At 40.0% G+C, this 22,649-nt stretch overlaps 1 protein-coding gene across 2 annotated transcripts in view; it reads left to right on the top strand.

Annotated features, from left to right (window-relative positions):
• Window positions 1-498: 498 nt before the first annotated feature.
• Window positions 499-22,649, top strand: part of LOC137182480 (C-Jun-amino-terminal kinase-interacting protein 1-like) — a 31,243-nt gene continuing 9,092 nt past the window's right edge. Inside the window, exons 1-8 of one of the 2 annotated variants that reach the window (XM_067588715.1) lie at window positions 499-1,120; window positions 13,097-13,172; window positions 14,857-15,453; window positions 16,862-17,446; window positions 20,014-20,271; window positions 21,114-21,189; window positions 21,288-21,454; window positions 21,549-21,652. In XM_067588715.1, the coding sequence (XP_067444816.1) occupies window positions 1,049-1,120; window positions 13,097-13,172; window positions 14,857-15,453; window positions 16,862-17,446; window positions 20,014-20,271; window positions 21,114-21,189; window positions 21,288-21,454; window positions 21,549-21,652 (1,935 nt within the window). In that variant the 5' untranslated portion in view covers window positions 499-1,048. Of the gene's footprint in view, window positions 1,121-12,737; window positions 13,173-14,856; window positions 15,454-16,861; window positions 17,447-20,013; window positions 20,272-21,113; window positions 21,190-21,287; window positions 21,455-21,548; window positions 21,653-22,649 lie in introns of those variants that run through there. The other variant, XM_067588714.1, reaches the window with a different exon arrangement.

Raw genomic sequence — 22,649 nt, 5'->3', positions numbered from 1 at the left:
CCAACTGACTGTTTTGCTAAATGGCTAGACTGATGGACTGGAATGACTGAGCGACTGACACGTTAGTAGTATATCATGTTAGTTGCTGGCTGGCTGAATAATTGTTGATTAACTGTTGGCTGTTGGTTGACAGTTGGATGAATGGCTAAATGGCTGGTTTGCTGGCTGGTTTATTGGCTCATGTCATTACTTACTGGATTGTTGGTTCACTGGGTGAAACATCTGACTGTTTTATTGGCTTACTGACTGACTGATTGACTGGTATGTTAGCTAATATAATTGGCTGGTGGATGAAGTGAGTGACTGGTTCTTGGTTCGACGGGTGATCTTTTGACTGTTTGTTGACTGGTTGAATACAAACTGGTCTGTCGCCTTTGTCTCTCCATGGAATCACTGTTACTGTATAATCTTATTTGGGACACAGACACACACACACACACACAACACAGGCACACTGGCAGTGTTTATTAGCCTTACAGAATATGCCACAGGCAGACGAGCTGATGATGTCATGCCTCACTCTGATTGGTTGGGCTGATTTCCTCTCCTCCCCCTCTCTCTCTCTTTTTCTCTCTCTCTCTCTCCCTCTCTGCATCTCTTTCTTTCTCTCCTCCCTGCCTTCTTCTCTCTGTCAATCCTCGTTTACCCATCTCTCATCAACACCACCCACCCATTTCTCTGTCTGTCTTTCTTCCTCCCTCTGTCTCTCTGCCTCGCCTCTCCTCTCCTCTCCTCTCTGCTCTGCTCCTGCCAGGAAGATGATGGTGATGATGATGATGTGACACTATGCCCAGCCAATGATCAAGCAGGGAGGGAGTGGAAGGGGTGTGTCCAGAATCCAAGCTTGGAGCTGATCGATGCTGAGGAGACCGAGGAGGAAGAAGGGGAAGAGAGGGAGGTAGAGGAGGGTGGGGGAGGCCTTGTCCAAGCAGAGGAGCGCCTAAACCGGCTTAATAAAGGAGAAGAAGAGGAGGAGGAGGAGGAGGAGGAAGAGGAGGAGGGAGGGAGGAAGCTGTCACCTGTCAGAGGGGAATCAACCTGTGCTGTCATGGACAAATATCGACCAAAGAGACCCACCACCCTGGCTCTGTTCCCACAGCTGCCACAAGCCGGCACCCAGGTAGGGAGACTGGGAGGGTCTGCTGTTTTTAACATGAGCTGTGGAAATGGGTTACAGTGTGAGTATGTGTGTGTGTGTGTGTGTATGGGTGGATCCTGTGTTTAGAATGAGGCAGCAGTGGCATCAAGCTGAATAAATGGGTTACTGTGTGTGTGTTTGTGTGTGTGTGCGTGCGCACTGGGAGGATCCTGTCTTCAGAATGAGACAGCATTGGATAGCTGTGTATCTGTGTTTGTGTATGCTGTTAGATGTGTGTATGTGAGTGTGTGTGTATGTGTGTGTGTGTATGTGCTGGCAGTGGGTCAGTTCTGAAAATGGTTCATCTGTAGCTGTGCAATATGTTGCAGTGCTTCGGTAAATAGGTTCCTGTTTTGTTTATTGGTGCCAGTATTCTTGGCAAATTCCTATATTTAGAGAATAAGTATTCATAATTCTACATCATGCAGCTGACTTGTTTGGTTTTTTTTCCAACAGACAAACAGTAGGTGAGCAGCTAGGGTTTCAGAGTCTTGCTCAAGGACACTTTGACAGGACATACTGGCTTTGATGGGATTGACCCTGATTGTGCTGTTAACACAAGATCCTCCAGGCTCATGAAATAAATACATTTATGCATAAGATGGGTTAGCAGTATATTCTGATAAGAGTACAGAAAAGGGGAGGGAACAATGCTAAGTCAAACGATGAATATGTCCATAAAAACAAGTCTAGAAAATGCAGGACGATAGTGAAACAGCTAGCCTTGGTTCCTTTGGCAGCGTTCAGTAATGAGTGCTCTCTGGAGGGAGCCAGCAGTAGCAGCAGTAGTAGTATCGTGGTATATCCCTTTAAATGAACTGCATCCTGTTTACTGTGTCAGTTCAGATCAGAGCAGAGTCATTTCACCCTAACCTGGGTTTCCCTTCAGCGTCAGCAACCAAATCACTCAACACAAAGAGTATTTCATTGACGCATCAATTTAAATCATTTTTGTTGGGACTGCTCTTTTCGATCAAGACCTAATAATAATGCAATAAGGAAACGCAGAATACATGGTTAGATTTAGTCTGATATTTAAAAAGGAGATGGGAGGTTAGTGTTGTTCAATAGCATTGAACCTGGATTCCAGTTTTGAGTAAAATTTCAACATTTGCAACTAACTGAAGTTGTAAAAAACGCAAACATCTGTATGACATATTGCAATCACAGGCGTAGACTTTTACAGCTTATTTTTCACAAGCTGCTTGATCCAAATACTGGAGATCCCAATGCAAAAAGCAAAACATTTCACTTTAGCTTCACCCACTGCTGACACAATCTGCCACTGGGGATGATTATCATTTTAACTGGCAAAAATGACAAATGCAGGTATTTTGCTGGGAACCTGATCCAAAATGCAAACTGGCTATTGGAACCTAACGCTGTAGAAGAGTCGAAGTGAAACCAGAACAAGTAGGAAAAGCTATTTGTGAAACACACATAATTTTTTAGAGACACAGATGAAAGAAATGCTGAAGCTGGGCTGGTTTGACATTGTGACTTTGATTCTCAATGAGAAAAAAAATTGTCCCTTCTCTCTTCCAGTTGTTCCTACCTGCTTCTACTTTGTGCTGAGGGTGAAATATATAATATTCAACTATACCTGTTGAAATTTCTACTCAATTTCTCAAAATTTCGATTAACTTAAAAAACTTTTCAAGAAACTTGTAGTTCCTCTATGCTACCGTATGGCTAGTTAAGAGCTTGTTGCAGATTCAAGGCTTGATAAGTTAATTTTAATGACAACTGACATGGGTTTGTGAAGAGATTGAGATTTAACTTGATATAGGTTTTTAGCTAAGATAGCTAGCCAGCTAACACATTTATCTGCGAAACGAAATTAGATAGCTAACATCATATTAGCTTTTTGTTGTCGTTATTCATGGTGATTAGAGATTGATATCAAACTCACAAGTCTGCATCCATTAATAATAAATAATATGTCCTTTATAACATGCAAAGCTGTGATGTCACGTCTTGGCTAGCCACTGTTCCACTAGCTTCTGTGACTCAATGCCATCTCCAATTTTTATTGGTTCTTCTTAAACAGTTAAATGTGTTCTGGGATTTACTATTCATATTCTGCCATAAATGACTATCTTACTGCAGAACTTGCTACTGTAATTTGAAGATGTTGTGATTGAACCTGGTTTAAGATAAACAATCATTAATTTTCACAAAGAACTACAGCTCCCATGAAGTTTCTCTAGCTTCTAATGTCATCTTTTCGCCTTTTTAGCTAGCAACTTTTACACCATGAGCTGGTGTTGTTAAATCACAAAGGTCTTGGGCAAACTGTTTTTTTCAAAGGCCACGATAAGCAGAATTCGTAAATAAACAACAATACTTGATCTTTTTTCAATTTCTAACTGTCTAACCCCTACACATATTGCGTAAACTGCATGACATACTGTTGATCACCTATGATTATGTGTCATATGCTAACATGCTAACTTGTATGTTGACTGAAGAAACAGAGTCTTTTAAGGGATACAAATGTTACAAGAGACAATCATATGATCATTTTAACATGTATACTTGAAATACACAATGTCAGGAGGAGATGAGATCAGCTAAATCATGTGAAGATCGAAGTCCAGATGTGAAATAAATATTCCAAGAGGAGAGGAAAACTGTAGTAGTTTAGCTGTAAAGCGATAATGTGAAGATCTCTCTTTGTTTTTATCAGTAAGGATCATTCAACAGTTAATGATCCACTGTAACCTGAGATGGAATAGGACGATGATGTGCTGACAGGCAGATATAGGAGGTGACTTTAGTTTCATCTCTCTTCGATCTGCGTGCTGAGAATGCCTGCTGACTCTAATGTAGCAGCGCTGTAAAGAACTGAGGACTGATCTCAGTGGATTAAAGGCACATTCAGGGTGGCTGTAGGTATTCACCGTATGCTGCTGCTTCAAAGGGTTTCTTACTATGTGTGTGAATGAATGGTTTGACTTAAATAGGTTTCACAAATCCATCTGTGATATAGTAGTACTTACTTCAAAATGTATCTATATTACCAATACTGACAACTTCTACAACTTTTTGTGCCACATTTTCACAGACAGAACTGCCAGAAGTGATTCCAGCAGAGGGGAACAATGTAGGATAAATGCTTGGATACTGTATGTACTTCAGCAGTAATGCAGGACTTTTCCCACACTGTACTAAGGATAAAGAGAGGAGAAGATAGCGTTACTGCATCTTGAACAATACAATTCCTACTGACTGTCCTCAGTCTGAATCTTATTGGTTAGGACACGTAGGCTAGTGTCTAATGATTTAAGGCCATTTTCTCCGATATTTGATATTAACATTAATATATGGATGTATTTTTTCACCAAGCACTTTATTAGGAACACCTGTGCAATCTAATGCACTAATCTAGCACATTAATGTTTAGTTTATTAGGATCCCCATTAGCCATTACACCAGGCAACAGCTACTCTTTCTGAGGTCCACATTGAACACAAAATACATACATTACAAATCAAGATGAAATCAAAAGAAAAAAAAAGCTTATAAAGAAAAAAAAACACAAAACGTAGGTTAAATGGTGAAGAAAAGAAACAAAAGTGCCATCTCTGATTAGAAAATAGCTTGTGGATGACACTACAGTCATGACACAACAGCTGATAGAGGTTTTATAGTCTCTAGCACATTTCACAATAATCTTATTATAATACTATGATGATACATAGCACAATACTAATCAATATAATATAGTTTATCCACAGTGAGCCATATTAACCATTTTTTATAATTTGCTGAAAATGATTAAGATGGAAAGTCAACTGTTTTTTTTTTTTTTTTTCTATGATTGTAGGTAAGGAGTTCCATATAGACATAGCTCTGTACATAACTGTTTTCTTCATTGCATTAGATTCAGGCATGGTCACTGTAAAACGCTCCGTTACCACCTGCCTGGTAGAATAGCTATGTCTATTACTCGTGTAATGAAGTAATTTGTACAAACAATATGGTTTTTTGTTGACATAGATGTTCCTAAAAAGTAAAAGAGACCATAGGCCATGATAGGCATTTATACATATGTAAGGTATTGGACCTATTTCCCCACTGAAGAGCAAGGCGTGCCGCTTTATTTTGGGCAAGTTTTTAGTTTTTTCAAGTCCTTTTTTCCCTCCACTTGACCACACAGCAGAGCAATAGTCAAGATGAGATACATGAGAGTGGCACTTTTCAATATAATGCACTCCAGTACACCACCACCACCCACTATGACCTCAATAATAAACATATAGTAGAATTATCACCTTTCTGATAATGTCAACAAAAAGTGAGAATGTATGAGTTTCGTAAAAGTAGAATTTATGGCAGAGCTGTTGTACTGAATTGCATTAGATTGCTCATTGTATAATGTATAATATTAAACTGGACAGGGTGAAGAAGACTGTAGCAGGATGATACTACATTACACATGTAATTACTACTTATCAAACATATTCATATTTAGTTGTGAAACCCAAAAAATGACTTAGAGCCACAGACAGCCAGTGTAGTACTGATCATGTCTACAGTCCACGTGTTATCGGGCACACAGCATCAACTAATGAAACCTCCTGTATGGTGATCAGTGGTGTGATTGGCTGCTGTAAGAGCGCCCTCGCCAACCTGTCCTGCCTGCCAGCTGGACTCGCCACAGGACCTGGATTAGACTGATCACACTCACTACCACTTAGCATGAATGACTTTAAGCCCTGACTCTCACCGAGTCTGAGTGCGTAAACATGTGTGTGTGTGTGTGTGTGTGTGTGTGTGTGTGTATGTGCAGATATTGACTCTTGGCTGCAAATTAATCAGCTAATTGTAAGTTCTAAAATTAGCAGGCGTGTCAGAGGGCAGGGACATCAATCTGCCTCTGTGTGCTGCTCTTTGTGTTGTTCTAATGTTGAATATGACTGCTCTAAAGATGCAAGTCCAACTATAATGAATATGCAAGATATTAGTGTTCAAATCTACATGTTGCACTGATCATTTGATCATCAAATGAAATTTAAAGACTCATGTCCAAATTTCTCCATGCCAAAAGCTTTCATGAGTCTTTTTAAAGTTTTCACAGGTGACATGTATCTATTATTCTGTCCAAAATCACTCCCCATACCAAATCTTAACAGGTGTGAAAATTACAGTTGTGCAACACTACACCTGTCAGTGATTACACAAAATGATGATGATTCATGAGGGTCTGAATCTACTCCTCAATCTAGAGTAATCTACTGTGTGTCTAATAAACAGTGATTATCAGTGAACGAGGGGCTGATTTCAGAAACAGCTTGTTTGAACCGCTTATTTCAGTTATAAGCAGTTCAAACAACTGATGTTCCCTTCTTAGATTGTTTCATATGACTAGGTTTTAGAAGCTTCAACAGGGAAATTTTGGGATCTGGTTCCAGTCCCCTGAATCGCTGCCCACATCTCAGTGATTCAGATGGGTCTGGTGTTGTGCTCATTGACAGCTTTCCCTTGTTGGAAAAACAACCAACCGATCAGAGAATTGTTTGTGGCTGGATTAAGAATGTCAAGTGACAAGCATTGATGAGATCGATGCAGCCATACAGGCTGTTGTTGACTTACAGAGACACTGTTATTAAATTCAATTTAAGTGCTCCTAGCAACTGTTACTTTTAAATTATGTTGACGAGACAAATACGTCAATCCTTACTGATTGGTTTCTGCAAAATAACCCCCCTCCAAACAGAAATCAGCCAACACTAACTTGATGTCAGACTGAATAAAGAAAAATCAATGCAGTCTGATTATCAGGCAAGGAGAACGATCCACTATTTCATAATAAAAATACAGAAGTGTCTGTGGTTTCTGTGGTTGAATATGTTTATTTCCTTATTTCCTATTTTGTTAATTGTCCTACAACTGCTCAGATTAATAATCATGACTGGTATAATCATGCAGTTGTTTGCTAATTACTAGCAGGGATATTAATAATCTTAAAACAATATTTAGCAAAGCACAAATAATTTGTTTTATACAAATATTAGTTTTTTCTAGATTTGCTCTGTATTACTTGTATTGGGAAGCCTAATGGGATGTTTTTGGATGTTTTAGCCTTATAGATCATGTAAATCTTAGCATTTCTAAAGCATGCAACAGTGTTCCAGATTGTTAGCTACTTTGCTGGCATTAATTAGTTTCCATTTATTTCAGTACATTATGAAAATCACCTTTCCGATGCTTGAAAACTAAGTGAGCTTGAACAGATGATCCACCTCATTTTATTCTTATCAAAGTTGTCTTATCTCTAGGTGGTAAAGCAGCTTTAATTGCATTTGAGCAATGGTGCATTCACATGGCTGCTGAACTGCATTGCACTGACTTTGCTCTGCACTGGAAAATTCAACCCCTGTAGACACAAAAGAAGCAAACATGGATGTGGTGAAAAGGTGGATGTGAATTTGACAGATGCATTCATCACATGTACAATGTGCTGTGATACTTTTTGATATGTTTCCCTCATCCCCCCCCACCAGTGGGCACGGGGCTTTGAGGGCATGCGGTGAGTTTAAGGAGGGGGGTGCAACAGCTGACGGGGCACACGGCTGAGGCCTAGGAAGGGAACCACTATGAAATAAGTAATTTAATAATAAATAAAGCAGCACTCTGCAGCCTCTGGGGGACAGGCTGTCTCCACACTGTTTACTGCAGTTAAGAGAGCAAGATTCAGCATTACAGGCAGCCACATTGATCTGTTATGTCTGTCCAAAAGTCATTTTAAGTTCACTTTGAATGGGAGGGGGTCTGGTGTCTGGACAGGATGGATGACAGATTTCTATATGCCAGGAACTGAGTCAAACCTGTTCCTGAACAGATGAATTTGTCACCTACCTGTTAGCTGAGCAGGGCTCCTCTGTTTGCTGTGGGGAAACGGTGGCAGCAGTTAGATGAGTGAGGTGCAGTGTACTCTATACTGCAGTGGTTCTCACACATACCTCACAGCCATGCAGTCAGAGTCAACGACAACATGTTCCAAATGTGTTCATTTGAGATATTGAAATGAAATTTGAAAGGTTAAACTGCATATTAACTACTGGTGGCAGAAACAATTCACCTATTTATACAATACTTCTAGCGATCTATTTCAACCATGTATACATTACATTTAGCACACTAATTTCAACTGTTTATTCATTACTTTTACCTATTGATTTTGGCTATTTATCCATTACTGTTAGCTATTTATATCAACTATTCACCCATTACTATTAGCGAACTGTTTACACACTCTAAATTGCAATGTGTGGTGTGTTTACTCAATATGTGGATTTTCTTTTAAATAAAATCATTATTTCTGTTTCATCAAATCTACTCCACAATCCTTCAGCAGAAGTACACACTGCTATACCGCATCATTCGGATCACAAGAGCAGAGATAAAATACCTGGCCCGACACCCAGAGGTGATTTAATCTTGTCATTAGTCCTGCAACCATCCATATGCTACCACAACCACCTAATTGACCTCTTCACACATCATTACTACTGCTAAGTCAAGCCTCATGACAACAAACAATTATATAAATTCTTAATATCTAATTTAAGCTTAAGTTAAGTCCAGGTCTTGCCTCTACTTTGCTTTTCTCTTTTTGCAGTCAAACTCAAGAGCTAGATATCATCAAAAACCACCGTGCAGTGCAACCGCTCCCATATAAACAGCTAAAAGCCAGTTCAGTTAGCTACATCGCGAGTGTTCTTTTTTTCTAAAGAAGTGACACTAAATTTAACTAATTTCCTCCTTCTTTTTCAGTCAAGAGGCCAGCTGAGCAGCTCATAACGTTAGATCATTAGATCAAAGCATGGAACATCACGGCAACTGTCAAATTAGAAATTTAAAAATGTATATTATCATTCACCAATCAGAAGCCCTTTTTTTTTATTCCAGACCCATGAAAATCTCTCTATATGGCTTCCTCTGCCTCTCTGTGTGTGTGTCTCTTGTCCTCCACCTTCTCTATACCCTGCTCACTCTCTCTAATCTTTCTTCCTTTTAAGAGCTTCTTATCATCATGTCTCATTATCATCTCTCTGTCTCAGCTCAGTTAAATCCAGTGTCTCCGTCATTGGCCTGACATGATGATTCCTTCCAGTGCCAAAGCACAAGATGATAACTTCAATCACTACAAAACGACAGATCAACCACCTACACATTATAGCTCATATCCCCCACCGTGGGACACAGGTCAACACATTCACAGCTGTATATTAAAAATGAATTTATTTGTGTGAGTTCCATCCCTCCAATTGCGGTAGCCAGATTTGATTGTCTTTTTACGGTGAACAACTCCTTTGCTCTTTCAGCTCTTGCATTTCAGTAAAACGTCCTGTGAAATGTATAATCAATATATGTAGATTTAACTGTGCTCACTAACTGTTCTTCCAGACCTGACTGTGCTTACCAAGAACTGACAGTTCAAGATTTTTTTTTTTTCCCATGTTCACAGTCAGGTAGTTAAGTCGAGTTGTGTGTTGAAGCTCAGTTGTAATACCTGCGCGTAGGGAAAAAGAGGAACAAAGCCACCAGACAAATGACCTGAGTGTCGTGCAGGGTGAGAGTTGTGACTGTGTGCTGGGTTTATACCGCTGCTCAGTCTCCACAGTGACGCAGAGATGAAGTGACAGCTCCGGCTGTTTCCCATTTGACCTTATCTGATACATTGTGTTAACTGAATGATTGTCTCTTGCCTCTTGGATCACAGTTGTCATACGTAAACGACAACTTGTCAGTGTCTTCTAATACAATTAATGACTTTTACAATTCATATGAGCTCTCTGTTATCTGCCACAGCTATACAGGGCGTTTGTTTAATCCCTAAGTATGTATGTATTGGAAAAAACTACAATGATAGTGGTGGCTCATAGAACATGTGATGTGGTGCACATTTAAACACAGGATCCGGGAAAGCTGTTCCAGCAATTTATTATTCTAGTCAAGGGTGGAATGAATGTAGCAAACAAATAATTAAAAAAAACAATAACTGTAAAATGACTACCTCTCAAACTCAGAACATGAATATTTTAAAAAGGTGGTACCGCAGTGTGTGTCCTGCTCAAATTGCCAAGAGAACCTCTATCAACAACAACTCTATCTCCTGATGTCATGAGAATTTTGGGATATTTTTATAGGCCAGAAAAAGTTTGGATACTTATCAGGTAAATTAGCCAGCAGACCAATCTTTTCCCTTCAAACTGGCTGCATCATTTTTCTGTCTGCATATTCTGTCTGCAAATGTCAGACATGAAAGAAGGTAAAGATGTCATCAGAGAGGGATGTGCTTTACATAGAAAGACTCTGACTCTCACTCTCACACACACACACACACACACACACTCTCTCCCTCACTCTCTCGCTCTCTCTCTCAGAGTAACCATAGTAACAGAATGGGGTGTGCAGCAGGGAGAGCAGATGTATGATGGGATGTCAGTAAGTGAGTCAGCGCTCTGTGTGGTTCCCATGACGTCGAGGCTGGACCGTCACACGCTTCCTGGTTGATGCTCCTTCCTCTTCCTGGCAATGACATCATCAGAGAGAGATTCAGGAGTCTTTGTTCTTCTTTGTTTCATTACATGTAGTAACAGCAATCCAATAATTATATATAGATATAGATCGATAGTTGGACTTGAATATAGAATAAAATTAAAGACAAATGTAGTAAATAAATGAGAAACAGAACACAAATCATAGTGGATTAATAGATGAAAGAGTTACTCAGTGATACAGATCATTATAGTCATTTTGTAGGAGATAAATGTTCTTTTCCATTACTGGTGTCTAATTTCTAATTAATAGTTTTTGCCTTTTTGCCTCATGAGTTTATCTATATGCTCTGAATAAATGTCTTCACAATTTTAAGACATCCCAGATAGCAAAATCGCTGTGACCCAGATCTGGCCCACACCCGACACTTTCAGCACTTTAATTGTTTCCGAGATCTGGGCCACAAGCAAGCCACACGTCAACCAAGAACAACCAGATAAACCAGAACTGGCTCACATCCAGAATACCTGAAAGCACTGCATCTTTACCAAAAAAGGCCCAGATGTGATTTGGGATATTTAGGTCATATTTGCTATTTTACATGTGGGCCATGTCAGACTCACATCCATTTCATCCGGGCCAGAAGAAGGCCAGCAGTGCCGCATCACTGCCTGAAGTGACCCACTTCCATATGCTATCTGAGATAAAAGAGAAATTTCAATGATCGCATTTAATAACCTGAGGGGGTTTTGTAATTTAACTGCAAACGCATGTAAAGTGCACTGTAAAACATCACACTGGAATTTAGTGGAATCAACTAATATTTTGTCATTAACTAAATGTAAATATACACATATGTCTTTTGACTTGAAGTGATGAGTTAAAATAATGTACAGCTGAGAATTTACTAAACTCATTACATTTAGTTTCTAAAGACATACAATTAGCATATTAGTAGATTTCCCAGCATGCATCACAATCAGAATCATTATCTGTTTATTAGCCAACTATGCAGCATACAAAGAATGTGTCTTGGTGTTTGCTCCCACAAATGCAACACAGAAGAATAAAAATAGAACAAAAGTGATGCAATAAAAAAATGACGAAATAATCAAAATAATAATAAAATTAAATTTAACATTTACAATCTATTTACTGATTGGAATAATAATAGTTGTATAATAATAGCAGGTAAATTATGTAACAGTGGAGGATGAATGTGATGTACAATGTTAAGTCAAATTTGATGAAATATAAATAATAAGTGCAGGAATTAAATGAGGGATGTGAGATGTAAAGTCCAGTTTGATAACAGTACAGTTAGTTAGTAGAGCAACAGCCTCTGTTCCTGTGTCTGCTGGGGGAGGTTTTTATGGATCGCTTTCTTTTTCCTGAGGGAAGAAGTTCAAAGAGATGGTTGGATGCATAGTTTGAGAATTAACAACTTTGGTCTAAATCTCACTGTGGTTTTGATTAACAATTTCCCAAAATGTCAAACTTTAATTAGAGAATACAGTCATGTACAGACACATGGTCATGTGTGCGTCTGCTGACAGAAAGGACATTAGAGAGAAGAGGAGGTGCACTTAGACACCCTTTAAAGGGGCACTCCACAAATTTCCTGATGATGTCATGAGAGTTATCTACTCAAGTTTGGGATTGGAGACTACATATGTATAATATATTGACGATGTCCAGAGATCCTTCTTTTTTGTTGTTTAAAGTAAACATAGGTGATGGAAACTTGACATGTGTCTTGTATAATACATGTTAAGATAAATCATTGTTGTTTCTTTCTCATAGTTATGAAACCAATGCTCACCATGATGAAGGCTAGTATCTAATTCAGTCCCTATCTCCCTGCACTTTTGATTTAACAAGGTCATAGGCAGAAGCCTCGCATTATGTCTTAGTTACTTGATTCTTTGTTCTAAATTGAACTAATTGACTTTGAGCAATTTTAATATATATTTTGAATAATAGGCACCTGTAATTTGGTATCCCAATTTCATTTTCAGTGGTAATTACATTTCAAAAATTAGGTATTCAATTGCTTATAAGATTCAAATCTTTAGTGTCATTATTTGTTTCCTCAGAGAGGAGTCTTTGAATAATCTGGTGGAACCTCAGTGACCCTGCAGGAAGAAAGAAAATGTGGTTTGGATGAGAATCGATGAAAGCAGATCCCTGCCCCTCCATGTGTATCAGTTCTGCTTTCTGTAATCCTCTGAGCTACACTACAGTACGACAAGATTTTATGGTTTAGCTGTACCTCAGGCTAAACTGTGAACAAGACCTCCTCTGTGTGTGTGCATGTATGTGTGTGACAAATGTGTGTGTGTGTGTGTGTGTGTGTGTGTGTGTGTGTGTGTGTGTGTGATAACCCAGTTAAGTCATGTGTTGGTTTTTGTCCTTACACTACCACTCTGTGTCATTGACTCCAACCAGGACTCCATCAACAACAACTCTTTAGGCAAGAAGGACAGCTGGAAGGACTCCCACTCTTCCTCCCCACACATTACAGGTATGGGCACTAAATAGGTCTGAAAAAAAAAAAAAAAAAACAGGCAGAATGTAGACTTATCCATAAGTATTCAAGTGCATAGTGGTAAAAATAAGCTGTTCACTTCAGTTTTCAGATGTAAATGCTGGTAGAAGCTTTCTCAATTTTGACATCAAAAAATACACAATTTACAGCTTTCAACCACTAACAATACTGGGGAAACTATTAACAAAAGTGCTGAATTTTATTAAACATCAACAACACCATGAACTGCATGTTTATTTTTACACGTGTATCTTATGAATAATAATGCAAGTAAAACTTACCCCAAACTTTTAGATATAAAAGACTAACCCTATCTGGCTTTACTGATGGTGAACTTGAAGGACTAATGCGTGTGCTCAATAAGCATCCCCGGTTTTTCTTTTCTTCCCTGTCAAAAGTCAGACCCTCTTGTACTTTACGTGTCATTTTTCTATCTGAATCAGTCTTGCTAACCTAACTCTTAATAGCCTTGCTAGCTTTAGACCACTCCTTGTTTCATTATCGTTCACAAATGAATCAGATTAACTTTTTCACAGCAGACAAAAAACACTGTTGCTAATAACATTAACGATGGCTCTGATTCAGCAATTACTTCACTACAACACAGCAGTTAGTGAAGTTACACTTGTGTTTGACAAGTCAAAATGTCTGCTGTGGAAAAAGGTTTATTCAGTTTTAGTTTTACTCCACATAGAGCCAACACAATAACTCTGCACACCCTCATTTGGAGACCACTGGTCTAAATCTGACTGTTGTTTTTGATTGTTAATTTTTTCCCAAAAGTTGAACTTTAATCAGAGACTCTAGACACCTTCAGGCTCACTGAGTAGACCAATGTCATGCACGCCTCTGCTGTCTGAAGGAGCATTAGGGAGCAAGGAGCATTAGGGAGCATTAGGAGGTGCATTTAGACAGCCATTGTTTGTTTGTTTTTTTACCTTTAAAGGGGCACTTTGCTGATTTTACACATACATGTTAGTATACTTGTATGTAAGTCACAAAGCATCCTACTCAGCCTATGAAAACTCAAACAAAACAAGAATAACCCCTGATGATGTCATAAGGGTTATTTTCTCAAGCTTGGGTTTAGAGACTACAAATTCCTAACAGAAAGCCTGACTTATAAACAGGGGCGCAGAGTTTGACTGATGTAGACATTTACCAGAGATGGAGGGCTTAATGATGAAATGATGTCAAGTTGCATTATGGGAAATGTAGGATCCAGTGTTTAGCCATACTAGGGACACAAAGTTACAATATTTCAGTCTATGCTGCTTTGATTATGACCATTCTTTTTTAAATCGATCTCTCTCCACCAATTTAGTGGATGTGCAATACTAAATCACTGGAGTGTCCCTTTAAACTCCATTCACCTTCATCAACACAGTAATATCCATACATATGATAATGATTTGTCCTCTTAAAAAATTTTTAGCTGCCATAGTTATGTGCATGTGAGGAATACAGAAGTGTGGGATACGCATTACAGTACAAGAATGACAACAAAACAAGACTGAAGTGAAAAGGTGTGGATTTTTCCTGTTCCTGTAAGTCAGATTCTGTTCAGGATAAACTGCTTACGGTAGACTATTTTAATAATCCCTCTGTCTACATCTGGTTGCCTAATACATAATCTGATTGTTTGCGTGTGTGTGTTAAGGGGATCTAGCACCACCAGATATTCAACCAAAAGCGGAGGACAAAGTCCGCCATGGCACCCGCCGCCCAGCCCCCAAACCACCAACAGCCAATGGAGCCAACAGCAGAGCCAATACTCAAGCTGCTGCCACCACTGCAGACACACGCGCTCGTCCACGGGAAAGACAGTTGTCCGGGGCCACGCACACACAGTCCTTCAGCTCATCGAGGAGTCAGCGAAGAGGAGGAGGAGCAGGAGGAGGAAGAGGTAGAGGGGGAGGCAGAGGAGCGACAGCGATGAGAGAGAGGAGTCTGGGGGACATCAAAGGGAAGGATGGAGTGACAGCAGGGAAGGAAGACAGAAGAGGAGGAAGACTGTGTGAAGAGTCCAAGGGGAAGGAGAAAGAGAGGCCCGGACATCAGAGGCCAAGAGAAGCAAATGTACTGAAAAGCCGGGGAGCTGATGGGAGAGGAAAAGTAGGCACTAAAGGGGATAACAGAGCAGGGAGATTCAAGCTGAACAACGCACTTTCTAGCCAGGAAGTTTATCTGACAGCCATGGTGGTCCCACGCACTCCTGTAGCACCAAGAAACCAGGACAAGAAGACCCAAGACCAAGGTAACAACCCCCCCCCCTTCAGAGCACAGGGTGGTGTACTGTGCAGAGACTGCCCTTCAATTAAAGCATCTGTTCTGCTGAAGTATCCTTTAGCAAGACACTTAATACTGCACCTGACCTTTAAGACATGCAGTTTTACATGATTATGTCAATACTAATAACTCTAATGTTGAACCAATATCTGGGCATGAATTACCCTTTTTTAACTGTTCATACCAACAAAATAAGGTATTTCCAATATGACGTACTGTACATGATTCAGTTTGTTTGACTGTAATTACTGTACAATAGATCAATAATTAAGTGGTTGAGTATGTAAAGTGTAATTGATGTAGTCTGTTGTGGTCTTAAAGCTAAGACATTTTTACTTTGACAAAGTTGAAATTTTTGATAAATTAAAAAAACACAATACTATTGAAAATAGGTTTAACTTTAGGGATATGACATTTTAGCAAAAAATACTGACATATGGTAGTTTCATTATAAAATAAGTAAGCACTAATAAGAGTGTGAACCTCAGTGTAAGCACTAAACTGTGTGGTAACCAAGGTCACCAAAATCAGTAGTCATGTTCCTGTTGCAAGGATGAATGTGTACAATAAAAAGTCAGAGATCTGAATGTCTGATGATAGAGCCAGAGGAAAGGTCATAGTGTCATTTAAATCAACAAAACAAAAGAAGGGATTCTACTACATGCCTTTATATTAAATCTCTTAAAGTCCTTTAGAGTGCTACCGTCCAAGAGCAAATGTGAAATCATTAAAATCAACCTAGTTTCCTCCTATCGGGAATGTGGCTTTGCAAACAGTTCTGCTCTGTTGTGCCAATTAGTTTTCAAGCTGCATTAATGTAGCATTAAAACGTAAGCTGCATTAAGTTGTTATGGGGAACATATTTTGCAAACAAGTTCATCCAACTTAGAATTTTTACGTGTTACTTTACTCTGTGTCAAGAAACTCAAATCTGTGTGCTGTACACACCAAAATTCTCAGCTTACAAATGAGCTTGAATTGCCTGAGTGACACCTGTCACATTACACACATCTGATGCTCATATACACAGAAATAGACTGTTTGGCAGAGGTCAAAACATCAGTTTCCACATTAGTGTTAAAAAAGTTTAACTATGATTACAACCACAGGCCACTGAACACCTCTACCAGTTGGAGGGAATAAGTGCTTAATGGCAAAATAAGGAAACAGAGTACTGTGCTGATGAATTTCTGGCTGGGTTAATATCACCAGTTTGCCCTTATTTTTAAATATATAATACTCTATTTCTGCTACCAAATGACTTAATTAGAGACTTAAATTGGAGATTTACAGTGTCCTTTAATCTGATGATATCTGTTCAGAAATTAACATGTAACAAACCCTGTCTACCAACTGTCTATATTTTGTGTTCCTAGGCCAAAACCATGACAGGACCCAGGAAAATCCTCCTGTCCTTTCCCGGTCCAGCAGCGAGGGAGGGTCAAACAGAATGTCCCTCAGCTCAGACACAGAGGGTCCCCCACCAGGGCCCCTGCATCCTTCTCTATCCCACCGAACCAACCCTATCATCAGCGAAGAAGAGGGGGAGGGAACTCCAACTCCTTCCGTGAATGTCCAGAATGGTCCAACCCACTGCCATGAAGGTAATGAAAAGACAGAGATGGACTGTACCAAGTCAGAGGTTCACCCAGGGGGAAGGAAATGTGACAATAACACTGAGATGGATAGCACCAACTCTGTCACTCAGGGAGATCCTGCAGCTGCTCGGACTGTACCAAAGAGCGAAGCTTCAGCAGGGTTAAATTATGACTCTGTTAAATACACTCTGGTGGTCGATGAACATGCTCAATTGGAGCTGGTCAGCCTCAAGGACTGCTTGCACAGCTACAATGAGCACAATGATGACAGCGATGCAGAGACAGTCTATCAGTCAGCCAATGAGGAGGAAGACCCAGAGTATGAGGAGGAGAGGAAGAGGAGAGAGGAAACAAGGAAGCAAGGTAATAAGAAAGAGTCATTTCATTGCTTGGCACACTTTTGTCACAAAGCAGTATCAGTTGGTACAAAAGTGGCTGAAAGTCTAAAAGGAAGATTTGTAGTGTGGGTTAAAAATGCTAACTCTGTCCTCAGGGTGGCACTTGTGGGAAGTTCATGGGTTAAGTTCATTAAATGAAAGGGTTTTTGCCTTTGAGATCATGAATATTCTCAGCAAATGGTAAGAAAATTCAGACCATTTGCCAAACTTCATGGTAATCTGCCTGTTAGGTTGTAAGACATCTTATTTACCGCCAAGCGATGGAGCCAGAGGAAAGGTCAAGTGCCCTGAATGTCCATGGATTTAATGGCTTCCCAATAGTTGCTGAAAAGGCCTGCTCTGGATCCAAGTGTTGCACTGACATGCTAAGTGACCAGCAGAAAAGACTATCTTCAGTCCTCATTGTCAATGGGGTGAAAAATACAAATATAGAGACATATAGGACATCCATCTGCCCGGCATCAGAATCAGAATAAGGTTTATTGTGTGTGTGCACATACAAGGAATTTGCCTTGGTGTTGTGGTGCACAACAGTCAAAAATATACACAAAATTAAGTAATCCTATATAATATAAAAAAAGAAAGAAAGACATTTTTAATAAAAATTTGTAAAATATATTCTAAGTGAGAAGAGCTGCTGCAACTTTAAATTTTAAATTGAAGAGAATTAAATTAAATGTACAAAATATTGACCAGGAATGTGGAAATGTTCATAGTGTAAACAGTATATTCAGTGTGCAATTAATAATAATAACAATAATACAAGTTGCGTTAATGTAACGCACCATGTTAGATCAAAGATCACAGATATGCAATGTAAGATTATGAGATTTTACGTTAATATAACGCTTAATGTCCATGGGTGGGATAGAATCTGTCGGTGGGGGTCCCGTGCCTTGTTGATGAGGGCGGCTGCAGTTGGGAAGAAACTGTTCTTGTGTGAGGTTTTAGTCTTGATACACCTCAGTCTCTTTCTGAGGGGGAGCGTTTTAAAAAGTTTCTGTCTGGGGTGGGAGGGGTCGATCATGAACTTTCCTGCTCACCTCAGTGTCCTGGAGGCGTGCAGGTCCTGGAGGGATGGCTGTTTGTAGTCAATCACCTTCTCAGCACAACAGATGATACGCTGCAGTCTGCCCTTGTCCTTGGCAGCTGCAGCAGTGTACAAGATGGTGATGGAGGAGGTGAGAATGAACTCAATGATGCCGGTGTAGAAGTGCACCATCATTGGCTTTGCAGGTTGAACTTCTCCAGCTGCCACAGGAAGTGTATCCTCCGCTGAGCCTTTTTGGTAAATGAGCTTGAGGTCTTGGCTGATGATGGTGCCCAGGAAGCAGAGGGACTCCAGAATGTTGACGATGATGGGGACGGGTAGGGCTGTGTTCCTTCTGAAATCCACAACCATCTCAACTGTCTTTAGAGCATTGAGCTCCAAGTTGTTTTGTTCGCACCAAGTCACCAGATGGTCAATCTCCCACCTGTGGTCACCAGAGATGAGCCCCATGAGGGTGGTGTCATCCGCCAACTTTAGGAACTTGACAGACTGATGACTGGACGTGCAGCTGTTGGTGTACAGGGAGAGGAAAGGGAGAAAGGATACAGCCCTAAGGGGAACCGGGGATTTGAGTTTGGACAGCACAAGGCGCTCAAAGGACTTCATGACCACAGAGGTTAGGGTGACAGGTCTGTAGTCTTTAAGTCCTGTAGTCTTTGTTCTGTTCAGGACGGGGATGCTGGTGGAGGATTAGAAGCAGGCTGTCACACAGCATGTCTCTAGTGAGGTGTTAAAGATGTCTGTGAACACCAGAGACAGCTGGTCAGCACAATACTTCAGGGTGGAGGGAGAGACAGAGTCTGGTCCGGCTGCTTTGCAGGGGTTCTGTCTCTTAAACAGCCAGATAACATCCCTCTCCAGGATGGAAAAAGTCATTATTGTGTTTGGGGAGGAAGAGGCCTCAGAGATGGCTGGTTAAACAGCGTCCCAGCCCCCTGTTGAGGTGGGGGAGCTGGCATGCATCATATTTGCCTCTTTCAAGTTGGACCTCAGCTACAAATTGCAAGATTCTAACAATATAAGAACACAAATGAGACAGACACAAACTGGCATTCACACTGTGAGTAATCCTTCATCCTAATCCTAGTCCATTGTAAGTATCTCATCTGTCATTTGCAGAAAGAAATAGCATTTTGAGACTGGTCTTAAGGATATTTAAGTGAACCCAACAAAGGTTTTGTGATTTGTACATAGAGCTGAGTGTCATCTGCATAGCAACAGAAATAGATAGCATGCCTCTGGATCATGCTATTAAGTTAGAACATAAAAAGAGAGAAGAATAGAGGGCCCAGTACTAAGCCGTGTGGGATACCATTGAACAGATACTAACAGCATCATGTCTGATACTGAATGTAGAGTGCAGGTATGGCCTCAGAAGAGTAGATTCACTGAAACTTAATTCAAACCCACACCGCTTGTTCTCACTGGTCCTAGTTTCTTGCTACTAACAGTCTAACCTTTTCTTTGTTTTCTGCTCCAAGACAGGAGGAAAGAGGAGGAAAAACGAAGAAAGGATGAAGAGGAGAAGAAGAAGCGGAGGGAAGAGGATGTGAAGCAAAGGAGGGAGGAGGAGATGAAGAGAAGGAGGGAAGTGGTGGCAAGGGTCTATAAGCAGTCCAAGGTAACGTCAACCACAACTTCTGAGGAAGAGGAGTCTAATGGAGGAAGAGCTGGAGCTCCAAGAAGCAGGAAGTTCCTCAACCTGTTTGCCAACGACAGCAGCCATTACAGTGCAACCGGTTAGTTTATTGTTTGAATATTTCGTTTGAATTAAAATAGCAGGTTCAGCCATTTTTATTTTCATTTAAGCAAGATGGGTATATTGTCTCTTTGTTGGGGTGATGGGATGTTTCTATAGACTGCTATGATTAGACATTTTAAAGCTTGGGTTTATTGCTAGCTGCCATCTTGGTAGTTACTAAAGCCCAAGAACCAAAGGAACTAAAGAGGAAGGAGCCAAGGTGGAGCTGCTGTGATAAATGCACCCCAGTCAATCATGCACTGACTTGAATGGGTCTCCATGGTGCCAATGATGCTTTTGGAGCCACCCTCTGATGTCTATTAGTGGAAGTAAATCTTAAAGCACATAAGGATTCACTTACTGTGAAGAATGTGTGGAATTGTAGCATCTTTCAAATTATCCTGATGGCACAAGTTTTTGTTTGGAGAAAAAATGTAGAAAATCCCAGTAAAACCTGGTGCAGGCAAAGTTGGCTGCTCCACCAGTTCCAACAAGCCCTTGAATCACTGTGAATAGTCACTGTCAATTCATGAATTGCAATTTTGTAAGAATTGTTGCACTACAAAAGCAGAACTAAGGCAGGTTCTTCATTTTTACTTAATCTTGAGGCAGTATCTTGTAGAAAATCTAGCCGCTAGCATGGCTGATAAAATTAACAATCATGTCATCTTTAGGACCATTTTTTCTTGTTGGAGGATAGTTTGGTGTCCTGCATTAATCACAGTGCCAAATAATAAGAATGTCCTTTGTCAGTCTTGATTCTGTGATTTCTGATTAAAGAATGTCTTAGGATGTCTCTTATTAAAGGTTGTGTGTATAATACTGATCCTTATGATTCAGGTGCTGGGTCATTTGGTGTGTTTTCCTGTGTTTTGGATGGTGTGGAAAGACAGCAGAGCCACAGAGCTGTTTACAGGTTAACACATATTAACATACACAAACTAATTGTTGACATGTGCAAAATGAACAGATTAGACTGAACATTTGACTGTACATTTTTATGTCTCTTTTTAGGTTTGTTCCCCGTCATGCTGATGAGCTGTTCCTAGAGACAGATGACCCACTGTTAATTCTGAACCAGTCTGAGGACCTGTGGTGTCAGGGTTACAACATGAGGACCGGAGCTACAGGCATCTTCCCTGCCTTCTACGCTGTCAGGGTGGACAAAGATAATAACAAAGGTACATTGCAAAGAAGTGGAGTATAAAAGGTGAATATCATCCATAACAGCATTTGATAATTTGAGATGTTTCTTTGTTCTCCTTCCTTTCTCAGTTCAGAGAGATGGTTGCATGGAACAGTTCATGGTGCGATTCCTGGGTTCAGTTCAGGTGCCCATCCACAAAGGCAATGATGTGCTGTGTGCTGCAATGCAGAAGGTAAACAGCTACAGACACTGTACAATAGAACACCATGAGAGCTGATTATGAGTGATATACTTATAAAAAAAAAAACAACCTCCAGCTGGTGATCACCATGGCATAACAACAAAATAAAAGCTAATAGCTATTAGCAAAGTATTAATGCTTTACTACAATTAGAGCCTGTCCTGGTATAACGTTTAAATATTATTAAGTAATTTAATTAATTATTTACAATACCTTTACCTTTAAAAGCACCAATATTTTTTTTCTATTATGAATCGAAGAATGAAATGGATTGCTCACAACCCACAGAGATTGTCACCCAGCTCTCCATCTTTACAGCACCTTTTAGCCTCTTTTAGCTCATTGTTTTGGTTTAATTGCATACTTACTATTTGGTTCTGTCTCTGTGCTCTTATCAACTTAATGTCTAGCAGTAGCAGACAGCGTTTTCATATATTCAAAAATCAAACAATGATAAACCCACTGTACTCTAACTGGCCAGCAAATAGCAATTCGCTACCAGACATTCAGCTACTTGCTAACATACACAGTTAGCAACTAGCTGGTGAACATAGTGAAGCATTTAGCAGCTAAAGAGACAGATATTTTTTTCAGGATTTGGTGGAGACAAAAACACAGCTAAAAGGAGAGCGAATATTGAACTTTCATTCATCAGGTGCCCAGAAAGCTCAGTAGCTGGGAGCAATGCACACAGTATGCCTGTGTGTGGCATGAGAATCAGACGCACGCTCCTGATTGGCTATTGTGCCACATGCTACGGTAAAATAAATTAAACATGGCATGGAACTGACTGAAGTGAAATTATTTTACAGCAGCGTGCGGCACAGTAACCAATCAAGATGTATATACGCGTTGCTCCAAGCTACGGGGGATTTCCTACAATCATGGAAAATTTTAGACGGGACAGTACAGGATTGGTTTTCTTTTTCAGGATTCAGGCAGGACAAGAATTTTTTTTACAGGACAGGACAGTACAGGAGTGAATTTT

The sequence above is a fragment of the Thunnus thynnus genome, chromosome 5, assembly GCF_963924715.1.
Source record: "Thunnus thynnus chromosome 5, fThuThy2.1, whole genome shotgun sequence".
In the NCBI taxonomy this organism is placed as follows: domain Eukaryota; kingdom Metazoa; phylum Chordata; class Actinopteri; order Scombriformes; family Scombridae; genus Thunnus; species Thunnus thynnus.
The sequence above is the reverse complement of the archived record's forward strand: the minus strand, read 5'-3'. Positions and strand labels throughout refer to the sequence as shown.